Source organism: Aspergillus lucknowensis (assembly GCF_044049455.1).
Source record: "Aspergillus lucknowensis strain CBS 449.75 chromosome Unknown BJX67scaffold_7, whole genome shotgun sequence".
In the NCBI taxonomy this organism is placed as follows: domain Eukaryota; kingdom Fungi; phylum Ascomycota; class Eurotiomycetes; order Eurotiales; family Aspergillaceae; genus Aspergillus; species Aspergillus lucknowensis.
The window spans coordinates 628242-646269 of record NW_027263551.1 but is presented as its reverse complement, the minus strand read 5'-3'; the positions used below and the strand labels follow the sequence as shown (position 1 = coordinate 646269).

The following is an 18028-nucleotide window of genomic DNA, read 5'->3' as shown; positions in this document are numbered from 1 at the left end:
CATACAAACTTGAACTGGCTTAATCACGACGACGAGGCAGCTCGACGCTTACTGGACCCCGGCTTGAGACGGCTGAATACTTTTGCCGAACCCGACGCCTCACACCCCAAGAGTTATTATATTATTATTTCAATTCGTGTTTCTCCTTAATTTCTTATGGTCTTTGAACTTGGCGTGTGTCGTGTATATGGCAAGGGATGCATAGCACTGCAGGGCTTTCAAACAGCTTTTGGGGAAGTTAATATGTAATAAGACTCGAACCCAGGTGTCTAAAGAACACAAAACTTGGTATATTCAAAGGACCTTTTAGTGTTAATTAAAACTAACCCCTTACATACATCAATGAAGGTAGCATTGAGACACATAAAAACACACGCACCACTCACTGCATCTGCAAGATAGCAGTGGCGGCGCAGCCTTGGTGGGAAAAAAAAAAGATAGAGTTCCTTTTCTTAACTAATGATATGTTGTTGACTCCTAAGATCGTTGTATTTGTATCGAAGTGTCGAGGTGAGAGGAAAACTTAGCGCGGTAGAGGTGAGGAATCAGAGGCAGATAAAGAATCTGAGTTACTTACTTAGGTCTATCTAGCAATATTTATACCTGCAAGAAGGCCGGTGATCGGCTTCATGTCAACCATGTGAGGGAGGAGCAATTATATATCTATTTATTTGACAAGATAAAGGAAAGAAGTAAAGCAATGAGTCAGGTGATCAGGCAATCGTACAGGCTGATCATCGCGTTGATTGGAGCAAGAGTGCGCAACACGCTTGATTCCCCGAATAGTAAGGTTCTTTGAAATACGGTTGAGCCGAGTGTCTGGGGATGCTGCGCCACACTGATACGAGTTCCGCTTGAGCAGGGAAATAAAGTCAAGGACCTCAACCTCGAGAGGTTCCAAGTTGAGCGGACTGCGCAAAGGCAGGTTAAATAAATAAAAACCTTGGAACACACGATGACTTACCCATTTGGTCCTCACACTGGGATTCATGGCCACCAAAAAGAAAGATAGCGACGGGGGGACCGAGTCTGGGACCGGCAATTCACCACCTCCGTATCGGCCGCCCTCCCCAGCACCCAGCTACCATACCGTGGATGTGCGCATGCCGAACGCAAGCCCTCGGCCATCCAGGAGGCCCTTCTTTGAGCGATTTATGCCCCGGCGGCGAGCACCCAGCACACCTACACCCACACCAACTCAGGCGCTCGACGCAATCAAGCAGAACAACGAGGAGCTCTTTCGCGTCCTCCTCCAGGCAGGCCTTGACCCAAACACAGTGCTCGTGGACGGCTCACGATTACTCGATCTCACCGCCGACCTAGGCAGGGAAGGCATGGTCCAGGCCCTCCTCGACCACAACGCAGACCTCGTCATCAACGGCGGCCGCAGGAGGCGCGACGTCACCCGCCTCATGCCACTCCAGCTAGCCGCCAGAAACGGACACACGCAGATTGTGACGGCCCTTCTAGCCGCCGGCGCCGATGTAAACGCCGGCTCTGCAACTGATGCCGGGAGCTTGTCGCTCGCGGCGGAGAATGGCCACGAAGACACGGTCCGCGTGCTCCTCGATGCCGGGGCCGACGTCACTTCGCGCGTGCCCTATACCCCGACCACGGGCACGGAGGCGTTCCGACGCGCCGTTGCGAACGGCCACCGGACGATCGCGATATTGCTGCACGATGCGGGGGCCAGCAAGGCGGCCTCGAGTCCCGGGGGGTACTACATTCGCGTCCTCGGCGACGCTATAGAGCATGACTGGCCGGAGCTGGTGCAGCGTGTTCTTGCAGTATGTCGGGAGAATGGGCCCCGGTGTCTGGATGACCTAATTCGTTGCGGGTCCCTGCTCATGAGGCCTGCGGCGACAGGGAATGTGCGTATTCTGGAACAGCTGCTGCGTGCGGGGTTTGATCCGAATTATATGATTGGTTCCCATTCTAGCCTTGTGGTCGCTATTCTTGGGGGGCATAGCGAGGCTGTGAGGGTGCTGTTGGACTGGGGGGCGGATGTCAATGCACGGGGCGTCTCATTGTTCGCAAGGGGCAACTCGAACCCTGAGATTCGGAAAATGTTTATGGAGGGATTGTTGGGAGTGGTTCGGTGTCCATCCAAGGAGTAGGAGTCTCTTCGAATCATTCACACACTCCTCGTGATAGAAGGCAATGAAGTCCATCACGTAAGACAATGTAGAGAAGGTCCCAACGGCCAACAGCCCTAACTTGGAGAGAAAGATCGAACACTTACCTGCACCTGGACCCAATCTGAGTGCAGTATCTCCTCGCCCTTAGTGTGGGCTAATGGGAGGTTATCTTTTGGCATCTAAGCTTTGTGTGACATTCAGAGCGCACGCGAACACACTGGAAGTAGTTACTCGATGTATGGATTATGATATTTCCTCTGTAATGACGCAGTATCTAGCCTGAAAGCCCCCATCAGCAAGGGGGTTTGAGCAGTTGCGTGATGCGCTCCGAGTATTTATCCACTCTTCTGGCTCTGCAACTGGCATCTATACGTCGGCCGGGGTTCATCGTTGGCAGCAGAATGTGTAATTCAATTTTTGAGATGACACGAGCTGAGAAACAAGATACAAAGCAAGAGGACAACGAACAGAAAGGCAAAAAAATCAGACAACGACGTACGAAACCGAAATCGAGAGATAGGCAAGAGAGAAAAAGTGAGAACCGTTCATGCCGTTGGTTCCTCCGCTTGCTTCATCTTGTCGCCCTCTGCCACAAATGCGCTCTCGTCATGCTCGAGGATGGCCTCTGCCTTGGATACGAGGGTAATGATTTCCTTCTTTTGCTCGAGGTCGTTCAGTGTCGAGAACACGTATGGGTGGGTTATTCCAAGCACGCGATCCCCCCCGCTCCGGCTGCTTGCAACGCAGAAAAATGCGGCCTCTACGGTGTTGGACGAGGTCAAGAAGTGATCGTCGAGGTCTTTGAGAGTGTGGAATTTGACATCCGCGGGCTGCGACATTATCAAAACGGCGGACTGCGATATACGCTCCAGGAGGTCGGCCAGATTACCCAGGCGTCTGTCGGTCTCTTCGGTTGGTTTCATGAGAGAGAGGAATATCTTATTTCCGAGCAGGTTGGCGGCCAATGCTCTGCATCTGGCACCCCGACGGGCCCTCATTGCCTCCCCGAAGCGCAGGTCCACGGGCCTAGTCAGAATCGGAACAGTCACGTTGCAAAGACGGGTTGTCATAGTTCTCCAAACTTGCGCATACTCGATATAAACTGCGTTTGATGCTGTAAATTAGATCGCTGCTTCAAGGAAGGAGTGGATGGGCGCAACTGACCGTTCGAGAAATTCGAATACAGCGTCTCCAGGTTCTTCCCGAACGAAGAGCCGCCATCCCAGGTCACCTCGCCCTGTTTGATGTCGGGGTGAACATCTTCATCAATATACCAAAAGGGATGCCGGAAGAAGGCATCGATGATGGTCTTGTTGAGAAAGGTCTCAGCCAAGGTCTTGACAAACTCACGTTGCTGTGCGGGATGTACACGGTTGTAGATGCTGTCAAAGTCCTCCTGCACAATATACCCGTCCAACGACGCAATCACCTGGCGTTTCTGCGCTGACGACAAGCCGCTCAAGCTGTGGCGCCCCAAACCTGGGCAAAATTCAAAGTCTCAAGGAAGGTCGACTTGAAGTGACCCCGAGGATCGTGGGCGTTGATGGTTCCCCAGTCACAATCCAGGAAGTTCGAGGCCCTGATCGAGTTGCGGACAAAGACCTCGAGATCGTGAACACGGTCCTTCAACCACTTCACTTGGTCCTCTAGGGGTGCATTGTCATCTTCTTCCTCCCAACGCCAAGAGAGAATGTCGAGTGCGTCGTGCGTGGTTTTCTCGTGCTCCGTGTTCAGCACAGCAGCGAGTCGTTTCCCTAACGCCTGGTCGGCCTTCTTCTGTCTCTTGTCCATTGTACCTCGAGTCTAGGGGGCGCGTCTGATTAGCAACAATACAACGGCGGAGGGGAAAACATTGGGGGCTGACAACCTTGATCTCAGCTTTTGCCAACCTTTTCCTGTGGGAGAGCTTCATGATGGGAGGGAGACGGGGCCGAGTGCATGGATAGGCAAGGGGAGAGCGAAGGAAGAGGAACACGGTAGACAGCTGCATGTCCTTATCCGCGAGAGAGAGAGTCAGACTGTGCGTATTCAATTGGTGGACTTCTTCTCTTTCAGGTCAACGCGAGACAGTGGTCTTCCTTTGTTTGCGCTGGTTGGGTGGGATTAAAACATCAGCGCCCGACCCTTTCTCATTGAAAGAACTTTTCTCATTTAACTTTCTTTACCCTCCTTCTTCTGAAACATCCCTGGCTTGAGCAGCAGCAGTTTTCCGCCCAAGACTGCCTGCTCCTCCTCCTGAGCAGGTCGGAGCGGACGGAGCGGAAAGGAATCCACCTGGATGCTAGAGCAGGGAAACCAAGGCCAAAACCATAATGCCTCGAGTGATGTTGTAAATCAAAGAAAGTCTCCCCAATACCCGGCCTAGTTGACCAGCGTCGCAAATTTGAGCTTACCAAAGGTCAGGGGCGGCCGACGACTCAAGTCAGAGGAGTGGGTGGAACAAGGATAGCAGCGTTTCCACTCACCAGCTCATCAGTGTCTCAACGTACTGGCCCGAAGTGCAATTCAAACACCCTATCCCAGAAGTCTTGACGGAGCCTGAGTTGTTGTCCTTCCAGTTTAGACCACGGAGACTCAGACATCTTGTCCCATGATAGAATGCTTTATAACCCAGAAAGTAACCCCGAAGGAGAAGAGATCAAAGTCACACCTCTGGTTCCCTTTGAAGAAGAGAATTCCTTGACCCAAATTCACAAATCCTACCGAGTTTCTATAATCAGCAATAATACTGGCTCGATACGTTACGCATTGTGTGGGCGACGGCCCCATTACCGTTGTTTTCGACTTTGGCACCACCCCCAGTGGTAAGTCCCGACACTTCTGGGCACCGCGCACAGTGCTAATCAAAGCGACTGACCAACCGTCGCTTTCACCGGGCGCCATTTTGTAAATAGCGGCGCATGGGGCCAGGTTCGCGGGCTCAACGAGTGGCAGCCGTCGACGCCGAGGGCCGAGAAGGTGCCCTCCCTCATGTCGTACTCCGGCGAGACTCAGAAATGGGGCTACCAAGTCGAAGTGCAGCGAGAAGCTGCGTGTAGCAGCCGGTTTAAGTTAAGTCTGGATACGGAGGCTGATCCAACCAAGTTCGATGACGGCCTCTTGAGCGCCACCATGGGCACGGGCATTCTCACAGTCCCAGAGGGCAAGACGGCTGAATTGGTTACCGAGGATTATTTCCGCGCCGTGTATTCTCATATCCTCCGGATATTCGAAACAGAGTTGAAGGGCTGCCCGTTGCCCTCCATCACATTTTACATATCCGTCCCCGCAGTTTGGTCGGAACGGGCGAAGCAGGCCACGATGTTGGCGGCAACGTCGGCCGGCTTTGGCAGCCGCGAAGGCGACGCGGTTGAACTCATTCGCGAACCAGAAGCGGGCTTGTGTTATTCTCTCGAGTTCGGGGGCTTACGGCTTCAGGTATGTTCTCTTTTCGCCCGGGGACTGGAAAGCGCGTTCCTAACGGCTGGACAGCAGGGTCAAGGGGTCCTTGTCGCTGATCTCGGGGGAGGGACAGTTGTGAGCATCCCCAGTCCGATTATCACTGGAAATCTATATCCTCGCTAACCTTTTGTCTAGGATGTGGCCTTGTACCTAGTGCAGAACCTGGAGCCAGCATTGCAGGTCCATCCACTCGTCGCCATGCAGGGTGAGTGCCAACCCGGCATACCCTTCATCCAGATAGGTAGAGACGCATACTAAGGGAGGCACAACTTTGCAGGTGCCAAGTGCGGGGGTACTGCTATTGACCGGCTATTCATCGAGATGCTGAATGAGAGGTACGGGGAGGAGTTTAAGCAATTACCTCAAGCAGCAAAGGGGCCTCGAAGCGTCCTGTTCCAGGATTTCGAAAGAAACAAGAGGAAATTTACCGGTTTGGGACAACGGCGGGATAGGACATTACGCCTCTGCCGAGCCACGGATCCCTGGCTTAACAGGATGGACGAAACGGTCATCCGGCTGTCTGATGCGCAGCTCCACCAACTCTTTCATGGTGTTGTCCAAAAAATCGCCCAGCTGATTAACTCGCAGATTGAGGCCGCAAGAGAAGCGTCGGGCGGGCATCCGGTTATCAAGGCAAGCGAACGTGATCCCTTCTGCGTGGGAAGAATTACACAGTCTGACAAGCGGAATCTAGACAATAGTCTTGGTGGGTGGCTTTTCAAGCTCACCCTACGTCCAGCGATACCTGCGGACAGTTTTTGAGGGCCCGAGTAACGTCTCAATTATCGTCCCACCAAACCCGTAATCCCGCCTTACCCCCCCTCCCCCCTCCCGCGGACTGCGTTGCTCTTCTCGCATAACTAACAACAATATAGGCAAATGGCCGTTGTGATCGGAGGCGCTTTGCGCGCACTGGCATTTCAGCCTCCTCAATCTCTCAAAGCTCCACTCAATTATGGGTTTGAAACGCCTCGTCCTCTGCGTCCGAATCGAGATCCTCCGGAGGTGGGCAGTTACGGCCGTATCGACGGAGAGGGGATCGTGTATGGCGCTATTTCGTGGGTGATGAGAAATGTATTGACTTTGAAACACAGCAACCTTCTTATTCCTGTGTTTCTAGTTGACTGAGAGGTAATAAAGGGCGTGCCTTACTACCACCCGTGGCACACGGCCACGGAGATCCTTGCCCTCATCCCCGAGCACGGCATGTTCCGGCTACCGGTCCTTGCATGCTCCCAGGATGTCCCGCCCGAGTTCACATCGCACCGCGGTAAGTTGTGCCCTGTCAGAGTTGGAACCCCAATGACTGATCACGCGTGGATATTAGACGTTCACCAGATTACGGGCATTCTGGTTCAGATCCAGAATATCGGCAGTGCGGGCCACGCGCGGGAGATCGGCAATGGATTTCCCATGTACCAAGTGCAGTTGGTGATACGGACAGCGATAGATGAGCATTTGCAGAATATACAGTTCGTCGTATTGCACCAGGGAGTGGAGGTGGGGAGACACGCATTGTGTGTTCAGGATGTGGACTTGTCTCGACCGCCGCAATTGTTCTAATTGCATTTTCCTTTGTGTATGTCTCACTCGCTTTTCTGTCTCCTTCCGCTGTCACTCATTTATTCTCTTATTCGTTTCCCTGGTCCTTGAGTTCATAGCCAATTCGTATGTGGTTTTACAGGTGCTGCGCTCTATACAGTGCCCAAAGTTAGTGTTTATCCCACCTTTTTGGCGGCGGTTGAGTGAGAAACCGGAACTTTGTTGGTAGCGTAAGGCTAGATCGTATGTTTCGCTTGATTTGGGTCGAATGTTATAGACTCTAGAAAGCTCAATGGAGAACTAGCGCAGTATCAGCATTTTGTCATATTCCTACTTTTCTAACCACAGAATCGTTCAACTATAACCTGCAACCACAACAATGCAACTCGGGGTCATCTGAACCTCAATACAGCCTTCACCCCGGCCGCCCCGTACGCATAAAGACATTTGACGGCAGATCCCGACCCCGAAACTCCTCATCAACAAGGTACTCAATCTCGCCGCCCTCCTGCCAAAACCCCAGCTTCGCGTAGACATGCCGACCCATGCTCGACGCCTCCGTCACAGCCTCTAGTCCCCCGCGCCGCCTCGCCTCCCCGAGCCCCCACTCAACCAGCCTCGTCGCAATCCCCTGCCCCTGGAACGCGGGATGGACAACGCACAGCCCAAGCACCATGACCGCCGGCGACGGGCTTGACGTCGACGCAATCTCACGGAGTACCTCGAGTCGACGTCGGTGCAGCGAAGCTTCCAGCTGGCGCACGTATCTCTCTTCAGCCGGGTTTCCGGGGTAGAGAACGTCATCAGCATCATCAGCATCGTCATGGCCCGTCGAAGACGGCCTCTCCCCATACCCCTCAACCATAGACGCCTGGATCCAGATAGCTACGCCCGCGATATCTTCCCCACCCCCACCCCCACCGCCCCGCGGAACAGTAGCCTTGAGGTAGATTTTGTTCAGCTCGCCATTGCGATCCGTCGAGCTTGCAGAGGACGACCACTGCCTGACGAGGCGGGCAACCGCCCTTTCCCGTCCTGCGGACGTATCCCAGCCTGGGTTACTGGCGAGCCAGATCCCGTCGTTTGTCTGACGGCCGAAGGTTGCGGCTGTGATGTCGAAGAATGCGGCGAGGTCTTCTGCTTTGGTGATGGGCTCGACGCGGACGGTGGATTTGTTTGGTTTCTCTTGTGGAAGGGGTGTGTCGGCCATTTTTCTCGAGTTGGGATTGAGGAGGTGGTGAGGTGAAGGATACGTGGTCTCCAACTTTGAAGCAATGTATGTCACGTGAGGCTAACGTTTGATCTTGTACTTGCACTGAGCATAGTGAGTATAGACGTGAGATTACATGTAAAAACGAGCTATCCCATGCGTAACTGGTTATAAACAAACCCTGGAATAACAGAGTTGAGCAGCACGGAAGGAAGGGCAAAATACCCCCGGCCTAGGTATATACTTCCCCCACTTCGCAGGTGATCCAATAATCCACGGGCATATTTCGGGCTACAAATCAACACCTGAGGCAAACCCAACCTCGTACCCCTCAAACACACACCCACCAACGGCCGCCCCCATATTCCCCGGCTCCGCCAACCAAGCAACCGCACACAAAAACTCCTCGACAAGGGCATTCGTCGCACGCACCGGCAAATCCGCCTCCGCGTGGAAAATATCGCAGTGCATCACATCCCCCTTCCCGCCGTGGCCCTGTCCCTGGACAAGCCGCGGCAACCACACCCAGCGCGCCCGCCCAAGGCTCGTATCCAAGAGCAGCTCGATGGATTCGTCTGTCTCTGTCTCTGCGCCCCCGCTGCCCGGCGTATACGGCGTCAGGAGCCAGTCGAACTGTTGTGTTGTGAGGAGGGTGTAGAGCGTTGCGGCGTCGGCGGGGCCATGCGGTGTCTGGGCGGCGACGAGATCGTAGACGCGTCGGAAGGGCACGTGTTCGCGGAGCATCATTTCGTCTTGCTCGGTGCGGACGCGCGTGAGGAGGTCGAGGGCTGTGTCTGTTGGGCTGAGCGGGATGCGCGCGGGGAGGTTCTGCAGGGTTGGGCCGGAGAGCTCGAGGGGGGAGAAGGCTTCTTCTTCGTCATTGGCGTTGGTGGGTTCGACGGGCCAGGAGCGACCCGCCAGAAGGTTTGTGATGATTGCTTCGTCGGCGCCGGTGTAGCGGGTGTTGATGAGGGCGCAGGCGGCAAGGGCGATGATTGGGGCGGAGATTCCGTGTCTCGAGCGCATTTCTTGGAGCTTTGGGAGGTGGATGAAGCGTTTTGGGAGGGTTGCTGGGCTGGGTCTTGTCGGGGTGACGCTGGGGACGATAGTCTCTGGGGGTGAGTAGCTTTTGTCGAGCTTCTCGCAGACGCGGTGGATGTCCCAGGTTGCGGCTTTGGAGGACGAAATGCCGGTTAACTTGTTGACGAAGTACTGGACGGCCTCGTCTGCGTCGAGGGTCGTTCGGTAGATCTCGTAGTTGGCCGCGAACTCACGGTAGGGGTACCAGTTGAGCTGGGACCCTCCGTTGAAGAGATGCTTGAGGTCACGGACCCACCGCTCCATGACCATTCCGTCAAACAAGGTGTGGTGTATATGAATGACTATTCCACATCTCGACGTGTTCCGCAGGGGCAGTATAGTCGCCTTGCAGAGGGGCCCGTAGCTTGAATCAACGAAGTCCTTCGGGTTGTAGTTGATAACGCCGTGGAGGTCATGAACCTCAGGACCAAAGAGGATTTGCTGCTTGAGCCACTTTTCATGAGGATGCATGACTGCGTACGCAGGTGGCTCACCTTCGACAGTTGAGATCACACTGCGGAGGAGCTCGTGTCGTCGCAGCCACGTCTCCAAGACTGCGGCGACTTCGGCTGAGGTCAGGTCTCGTCGAACGGACAGAGCAAGACGAAGGTCCCAGACCCCTGGAAATGGCCGGTCGACAGCCATCATGCGGAAGATGTCAGTCATCGGGACGAGCTCTTCGATGTCTGTCGCGAGTAGCCCTAACTGGGCGGCTGCCCGTTCTTTCTTGCTATCTTTCGGTGACTCCACGGATTCTGCAACCGTTGAAAGGTTTGAGCGTGGTGTATAAGTTCCACCGAGCAGATGGACTTGTTTTTCGATGGTGTTTGCGGTCAATACTTCCTTCAGGGTGAGCTTGAACCCCTGCTTCTTCGCCAACTGCAGGAATTGAATCAGCATCGTGCTGTCGGTGAAGGTACGGATGGGCATGTCGGGCTTGATATCCTGAGGGTCCAACCCGGAGACGGAGGACCAGCACGCCGTGAGTTCTGCCGCGATATCAGCCTTTGACTCTGTAGCACCGCTCGTCGACTCCGATGTGTCAGTTGCATGTGCCGATACTCCGAGCCCCAGGTGGGCTGCCACCCACTCCTTGACGACATTCTTCTTGATCTTGCCCGAGGTGGTGGTCGGATACTTCTCGCATCCAAGGTCATCCTGTAGATGGAGGACGTACTTCGGCGCAAAGGATCGACCCATCGCACGAACAACAGCAGACTGCAGACCCTGGAACCAGCTCCGGTCTTGTCGCTGGTGAGTCTCGACGACAGCCACAGGTACCTCGCTCACAAACTCATCCGGCGCACCCACAACCACAGCACTCGCAACCCCCGGCAAACCAGAAAGACACTGCTCAATCTTCAACGGCGAGATATTCTCCCCCGCGCGGATAATCAGATCCTTAAACCGCCCCAGCAGATAGATATTGCCCCCATCATCCATATACCCGCGATCCCCCGTCGCAAACCAAGGCACGGCCCCCTCCCTGTAACAAGCCGCGTTATCCTCCTCGCTGCCATCATGATACCCATTGAAGATGGGATACCCGCCCTGATGGAGCTCGCCAATCTCATTCCGCAGCAGGGGCGTCCGACTCCCAGGCGCACAAATGCGGAGATGAGACCCCGCCGCCGCAGTGCCGAGAGAGATCTCGTCGCCGTCTCGCACCTCCGTAATCTGCGGATCGTCAACGTCCATAATATTGTACAACGTCGCAACCCCCTCCGTCGTCCCATACCCGGCCACTACCTTCCTCGCCCCGAGCACCCGAGACTCCTTCAGCGCCTGCGGCGTAATCGGCCCGCCCCCGAGACAAATCCCATACGGCGATGCGAGTTTCTCTGGTGTCGTGCCGGAATACGTATGCATGGCGTGGATCATCGTCGCGACGGCGGCAATCCACGTGCGAGCGCCGGACGCCATCGTCAGCCCGTCGAAGGTCGCGGCTGGGCTGAATTCGGCGCTTGGGATCACGACCGTCCCGCCGGCGGCCCAGAAGGCGAGGTTCATTGCGATGTTGAAGATGTGGAAGGAGGGCAGGTGTTGGCAGATGCTGTCGGCGCGGGTGAGGGACAAGTGGTCTACGAGGCCGAGGGCCGGTGTTACGATTGTGACGGAGGTGTGGGGGCAGATTTTGGGGCGGGAGGTTGTGCCGCTTGTTCCAAGCATGAGGATTGTGTCGTCGCGGTGGAGGTGGTGTAGAGGAGTTATCTCGAGGGGGTCGGGGTCGGGGTCGGCCATGAGTGCTGTGAGGGTTCGCCAGCCGCGGGGCAGGGCCTCTGACTTAGGTCCAGATGGGAGAGGAGCGACGGTGCCTTTGAGTCGTACCTGTGGCATCAGTTCTGTCTCGAGGATTCTCTCCACAGCCTCAGACATGACGCGATTCGACACAAAGATTGCTTCCGCCCAAACCTTCCGCAGGAGATACACCGCTTCGGACGACGTATCAAGCGTCCTCGGGTCAAACGGAACGAAATGACATCCCAGCCTCGCACTGGCAAGAAACAACAGCGCCCACTCAATCTCGTTATACAAAAACGTAGCGAGGCGGCTCCCCCTCCGCATTCCCGCGGCAGCAAGCCGATGCGCGAGACGGATACTCCCATCGCGGAGCTGTGCGTACGTCCATCGCAGGGCACCGACGCCAAGGTGGTCTTTCTGGTGGAGGGAGACAAGAGCGATATCGTTGGGCTGTTGGCCTGCGATATTGTCGAAGACTGTAATGAGGTCGTCGGCTGGCTTGCGCTGGCGTTCGTCTTTGGACTGTGCGAGGTTTCCTTGGGGTTGCCATTTTGTGACCATTTTGGCTGAGTTGTGATTGATGTGAATTATGACCGACAGTCAAAGCCGAGGGAGAAAGAATGTTCAGCGACAAAATATGCTCCCTCCGATGAATCTCAAAAAATTTCTCGAGAGAGTTGTGAGAGCAGACCGCGTCAGATCGAGGGGTACCAGCGAAAAGAAAAGCAGCCGCCCCGCAGAAGAATGTCGCACAAACAGTTGAGCCTAAAAGAATTTCTCCGTGGGGTGCAAGACGCACAGGCCGCTTACTCCTCTCCTGCGTTCCCCCAGCGTGCCCCTGTCCGTGTGACCGCCTAGTCCTCCTGCATTCCTGATTGCATTGTCGGCAGGGAATCTCGTCTGGGAGCTGGGTATCACTGCCGATCCTGCATCGACCCATTCATTGTTCGCCCTGCGGGGCCCTGCAGGAACACGTGGAGCCCGATCTGCAGGGGAGATCGGCGCGGATTCCGGGACCCACTATTTAAACTTCGTAAGTAATGTGGCAGGCCGTGTCACGTCAGGGAGTCTTCGAGGGCGACAATGAGCTGCCTTGATAAGTGACTTGGAGACGGAAAGCAGTAAAAAAGGGCTGGAGGCAGTGGTGTGGCCAGATCCTTTATTCAATATCGAGGAGCTGAGAGCCCTACCGTCACGACAACGCCACACTGTCCTGCTTGCATGACGCCATGTGCGGCCCCAAAAAAAGCAGGTCTGCGATACTGAGCTATTGATACTAATTCGGGCAAAGAAATCAAAATTGTCGAGATGTGACTGAACGAAGCAACAATAATTGGACACCGAACCGCCTCCGGTCTTCACTCAAGGAAGAGATACCACCTTTGAGGATCATTGAATCTTTGGGAACCTCACATCCAGGAGTTGTCTCCATTTCCCGTGTCAGCTGTGCTCCAACATCCAATGCCAAAACACTGGATATGGTACCTTTTACCATCTCAGCTCGGCACGGGGCCGCATTCAATCCTGGGTAATGCGATGATGTATGTGCTTTCGCGAGCCAAAACCCATCCCTTCCCATGGGTTGCCTATGCCTGATAAACTTAGCAGAAATTGAATTATTATTTCCCGCATCAATAGCGTCTCGAACGCCGTTTTGAAGGGGGATCGCGATGACGATGGAGTCGTACCCCAAATCAAACGTGTCACATCCCCCTTGCATTTGCGTGCTTTGCATGCTTGCTTCTCCCCCACCCGCAAGCAAATTGATTGACCCTTTCGGAACCTGTCACCCGCTTTCCAATGACTCGACTCTCGTCGAGCCCTGGGAAATGGGTTAAATTATCCTGGATCATCTGGCCTAAGTGCCTCGATGCCTGAGCAATTGGGCGGAGTCCTGCCGGTTGGGAAAATCAGGGCTGCGTGTTTTAAGCCCGCCCTATCATGGGTGGGTTTACGCTGGGCGATTTGCAGTGGCTTCTATGGATTTTGGATGAAAATTAAGGCAGTGAAATCATGTTTCTATCACTACCATCGCGTTGTACCCTGCTATCCACACCACGCCGGGCGTCCCTCTTAACTTGTCCTGATCTGAAGGACGTCGCCACCGTAGGCACTAGATATTAAGAAATACGCCTGCGACGGCGGTATCATCACTGTAAATTTCTCTATTTTGTATTTTTCCCTGGTCCCACTCACGACTAACCAAGTTCATTGCCGCGCGAGAAAGTCGTAAATCATCATCGTGATAGAATGTTATCGTCTGCTCTGTAACTCAGAACTATGGTCCTGGGTCAACGGTACAGTGACCATGACCATGCACCGTGCGCTCGGGGAGTCGAGCAAGCATTATGTGAATAGGTGTGGTACGGACCTCCTTGCTCTATCTATTTATGCTTTTGGATCAAGGGATGTAAGACTTACTGTCTGTATTAGGCTTATCAAGAGCCGCAGTCTCTGAAGCAGCCGAAGGCTCTCTCCGCCGACTCGGCTGAAGATAGCTTCCGTCGACGTCCTTCAAGTTCGCGGATTCGATTCTCCAGTACCCCAAAAGGAGACAATGCGCTTTGGACAATCTAGTCCACAGAGATGTAAGTTCGTGCTGATATATTGGCACGAGTTAAACGTGGATGGACCAGCTGGAAAGGTGAGGCGCTGGGGCGAGGAGAAACGAGTTTACAAAAACAGAAGGACGGTATCTGGAGGAATTGTATCATCCGGGGCCGATTCAAGGGCATGAACGAACGGATAGCCGGAATGGTGGGATCCGAGGACGGGCTTTCTTGCCTATACAGTATCCGGTGCTTATTTCTTTGTCTATATTATGCATATATCCTCGGAGCTCCGTATTCTCCGACTGTATATCAAATTAATTAAGCTTTCTCTGATATCTGGTATATAAATAGCTTGAGGGATTGGTAGGGACACGGTCAGCAATATATTTAACAAAAATAGCAAATCCACAGTTCGAAGAAAAGAAAAGAAAAGAAAAGCAACGACGTTACACACGGGCAGTGCCAGACTGGAATATATAAGAAATCAATATGGACAGCGAAGCGAAGGACGGGTTAGGGGAAACAACTCCTTGCATGAGCGCCGGCAAAGGCACCCTCAACTCCATTCCCATCCCCTCTGGCTAATGGCAGAAATTGGGAAGGGGTCGTGACACCCAGAATCCAGCACGAGCCTGCCTTGGTATTTCGGTTTCTGAGTGCATTCTGTACGAGGAACAGCCTGCAATCGTCGGCCCCTGGTAACGTACGTCTTCCTCTTCCGCTTCCAGACTGTGACTGTGCGCATGGATCTATTAGATCGATACGAGCTCGAAATTAGGGTGCCGCAATCCCCATCTTCACTCGTGGTGACAGACTGACTGAGTGAAGGGGTGTCCGTCGGCCAACAAAACGGGCGGAAACGCAACGATGCGTTGACAGCAAAGCGAACCAGCGCGTTGACGGTCGTCGGATCACGGGGGATAAAATGGGAGCCGAAGAACTCGACAATTTCATACGACTGGAACGAGTGAGCGAAGTCTATCGTGTGCTGGTTTTCCACGACAGCGTCCATGCTGGCGAGCGTGTGGATGCTCGGCGTCTGCATCGGCCACTGGTAGAGGCTGCCGTAGTACTTCAATGTGCCCCGGTACCCTGCGATGCCTATCATGAATCTTAACGGGTCCTGGCCCGGGAGGGCGAGATAGTCGTCTACGGGAAGCCCTTGAGCGCGAATGGCGGCGACCTTTGCGGGATTGTTGTGGCAGTCCAGGAGGGAGCATACCATCCCTGCCATGGCCGCGCCCTGCGAGAATCCAATGATTCCGTGGACGGGGCGCCCGTAGATGAATTCGGCGACGGAGGACAGTGAGGCTTCGACGCCCTTGTACATGCTCACAAGGTCGCGGCCGTACCACCAGCCCCGGTTTGTGTCGTCTTCCTCCTTCTCAGCGCTAGGCTCCGTCTCGCTTTCATCTTCGTTGGAGTCAAAACCCACTGGCGGCTCAAGGATCATGGGTGCATTTGGGCTCAAGAGCTCAACGCCCCCCGGGAACTCAGAGAGAATATCAGGTGTAAGCTGTTCGACAACGCGCCGCGTTATTGGCCCAGTTTTGGCCTCGATATAGGACCCATCGGCGGCGAAGCCTACAACGACGCATGGTTAGGAGGAAACAGGCCTCAGATATCTCAACAGCGACTCACCGTGAATCAACAGGATTCGAAACTTGGGCAGAGCTGTGTTCAAATCCATACTGCTGGCCAACACTTGTGCAAGAAGAATTTCCCTGGGGAAGACTGGGGAGGTCGTGAGACCTGATGGATGGGCAAATTCTCCGTGCAGTCTCTCGTTTCCTCATCCAAGGGGAACGTGCGCGACGCATGGCGTGGCCGCAACGGTGTCCCTGCAGCTCACCAATCCCAGTGATCGCGAAATATTTACTTTTTTTCCCCATTGCCAGCCCTAGTTTGGATTTCCCTTGCTTTGTTAGCGGTGCTGATCTGATGGAAGTGGATCCGACAACATTTCAGGGAGGGCAACGTCATGCAGTGTTGAAAAATGAGACACGAAACAATAACACCCCTTGCCTCTGCTCAAGCCCTGGAGAACGGTATTTCTCCACTCTGTGAGCCCCCTTTCGTGTGAGGATCCTCGAGTGACACTGGAATCGCCAAATTCTGGCGGTGACGATGAACACCAACAGCTCTCGAGGTACCACATTCTCTCTGTCGGTTGAAACAGCGAATATGGCGCTCTCCAGCCAGAGTCCGTCAGGGAGAGAAGGTATTGGGGGATGAAACGAGGAAATTATGCGGAGTGCATATTCGCGAGGGATAGACAGCACATTCACACCTCCTTGCGACACATTCCACGCAACACAAACGAAGGGGCGATGCAAGGTCGATGTTGAACTCGCTTTTCTTTCTGCTCTAGTTTTCTCCTGGGTGATGTTTCCCTGCCAGCATGGCAGCCTATTTCGCGGAAATCCCAATGCGGCTCCCTGAATGCTCTTGGAGCAGCGCGAGGCGCGAATCCACGACACAACACCTCGTTGTGAAAACAGTTGGGGTCGATGTGGACGATACAACGGCTCACGACGTAGGGACGAAGCTCGCATCCAGCGAAAACCAATTTACCTGCGGATTTTTGGAGAAAGACCCTCGCGGGCGGCGAGAGTTCACAGGCAGACAAAGTAATAGTTCTGTCGACCGCGAGGGTGCCTGCGTTCAAACTGTTCCGCCGTCTTGAATCCATCACGCAGCACCAGAATCAAGCTTAATTGAACTTGAAATTCTTCCTCCCCTGGAGCTCGACCAGATTCGCGAGTGGAGTGGTGGTGTTCCCCAGTGGTTGAGCGATGCATTCACGACATCGTCCGAGAACGTGTCCTGGCCGACCCCGAGGAACAGACAGTCTGCGCATGGAAGGAAGAGCTGACATATTGCGGATTGGACGATCTTTCAAATCATGTTGCTTCACACCTTATCAGCCTCGGTGTTGGGCCCGAGAAGGTCATGCTGCTTTGCTCCGACTTGCTTCGAGAAGCTGATGTGGACGGTCGTGGCCATGGTGGAGATTCCATCGGACTGCTTCATAAAGAAGCAACGGATCCACCGAGCTCCTGGGAAGAAGAGATTCCGAAGTTAAACTGCGTGGCTAGCGAGTTGAGAGCGGAGAGATCAAACACTAAGCAAGGCACTCCCATCCAGACTTGAAGGGGGTCCCCGTGGAGCTGACAGTTCTTGGTGGCAGCAGTGCGAAGCCGGTCTGCTTCCTGGTGCTAACGTCTACCATACCGGATGCCACTGGCAACGGTGTCCTTCCGGATGAACGAGTAATGTCGGTTATTCAAACTGTCCCTCCAAGAGCCGGCTAGAGAGCGTGCCTCCTAATTACATGCTTCCGTCCGTCGTCTCTATTCAAAGCATCCCTCTGCTGCCGTCTGGGAAGACGGACAGAAGGGACAGAAGGATTCTTCGCTCAAGCCCAAGGCAGAGGGTGAATAGCGACAGCCAAACACAGACCGAAAGACACCTGCAGAATATCTGGCCTGAAATGCTGAAGCCTGACCCGGCCACCATCGGTCTTGACGATAGTTCTTCCAAGGTGGCAGAAACTGCATCAATGCCGTGAAGGTCGTGAGTGAGGCTCGCACTTTGCGTATCAACCTGAGGGATGGAGACATTTTCTGCCAGGGTACGCTCGCAGGTTTGGCTCAACAGGAGTTTCTGGGCGTTGAAAACACGCTTGGGCAACTCAATGACATTGTTCTCATCGATCCCTCTTTCAAATCCACTCTACTTGAAATTCGGCGTCATACCCGCACAAGTGAAGGGTGTCTACCTCCTTACTGGCATTCAGGAGGCATTCCTGCTGGCCAGTGTGA

General features: G+C 54.2%; 7 protein-coding genes across 7 annotated transcripts; 3 read left to right on the top strand and 4 right to left on the bottom strand.

The window, feature by feature from the left end:
- Nucleotides 1-1682: 1682 nt before the first annotated feature.
- On the top strand, nt 1683-2395 carry BJX67DRAFT_346714 (ankyrin repeat protein). Its single transcript, XM_071028441.1, has one exon. It carries the CDS (start codon nt 1848-1850, stop codon nt 2115-2117), a length of 270 nt encoding a protein of 89 aa, XP_070889152.1. The 5' UTR covers nt 1683-1847; the 3' UTR covers nt 2118-2395.
- BJX67DRAFT_391428 (uncharacterized protein) lies at nt 1683-3929 on the bottom strand (the record flags this gene model as incomplete). Its single annotated transcript, XM_071034778.1, has 4 exons — nt 1683-2395; nt 2777-3252; nt 3303-3576; nt 3618-3929. 4 exons carry the CDS (start codon nt 3927-3929, stop codon nt 2366-2368), a joined length of 1092 nt encoding a protein of 363 aa, XP_070889151.1. The 3' UTR covers nt 1683-2365.
- Nucleotides 3930-5108: 1179 nt separating this feature from the next.
- BJX67DRAFT_378701 (Hsp70 family protein) lies at nt 5109-7142 on the top strand (the record flags this gene model as incomplete). The annotated part of the gene is made up of 8 exons (XM_071032390.1): nt 5109-5555; nt 5610-5654; nt 5715-5784; nt 5857-6236; nt 6319-6380; nt 6455-6653; nt 6720-6849; nt 6907-7142. 8 exons carry the CDS (start codon nt 5109-5111, stop codon nt 7140-7142), a joined length of 1569 nt encoding a protein of 522 aa, XP_070889150.1.
- Nucleotides 7143-7421: 279 nt separating this feature from the next.
- Nucleotides 7422-8429, bottom strand: BJX67DRAFT_308634 (GNAT family N-acetyltransferase). The gene has a single exon (XM_071027104.1). It carries the CDS (start codon nt 8329-8331, stop codon nt 7537-7539), a length of 795 nt encoding a protein of 264 aa, XP_070889149.1. The 5' UTR covers nt 8332-8429; the 3' UTR covers nt 7422-7536.
- A 49-nt stretch (nt 8430-8478) lies between these two features.
- On the bottom strand, nt 8479-10852 carry BJX67DRAFT_346709 (uncharacterized protein). Its single transcript, XM_071028440.1, has one exon. The coding sequence runs from the start codon at nt 10609-10611 to the stop codon at nt 8623-8625; it is 1989 nt and encodes a 662-aa protein (XP_070889148.1). The 5' UTR covers nt 10612-10852; the 3' UTR covers nt 8479-8622.
- Nucleotides 10853-11282: 430 nt separating this feature from the next.
- BJX67DRAFT_346708 (uncharacterized protein) lies at nt 11283-12349 on the top strand. Its single transcript, XM_071028439.1, has one exon. The coding sequence runs from the start codon at nt 11426-11428 to the stop codon at nt 11888-11890; it is 465 nt and encodes a 154-aa protein (XP_070889147.1). The 5' UTR covers nt 11283-11425; the 3' UTR covers nt 11891-12349.
- Nucleotides 12350-14655: 2306 nt separating this feature from the next.
- BJX67DRAFT_308238 (serine hydrolase-domain-containing protein) lies at nt 14656-16038 on the bottom strand. The gene is made up of 2 exons (XM_071027103.1): nt 15846-16038; nt 14656-15788 (listed from the first exon to the last, which is right to left on the bottom strand). Exons 1-2 carry the CDS (start codon nt 15892-15894, stop codon nt 14761-14763), a joined length of 1077 nt encoding a protein of 358 aa, XP_070889146.1. The 5' UTR covers nt 15895-16038; the 3' UTR covers nt 14656-14760.
- Nucleotides 16039-18028: the final 1990 nt, after the last annotated feature.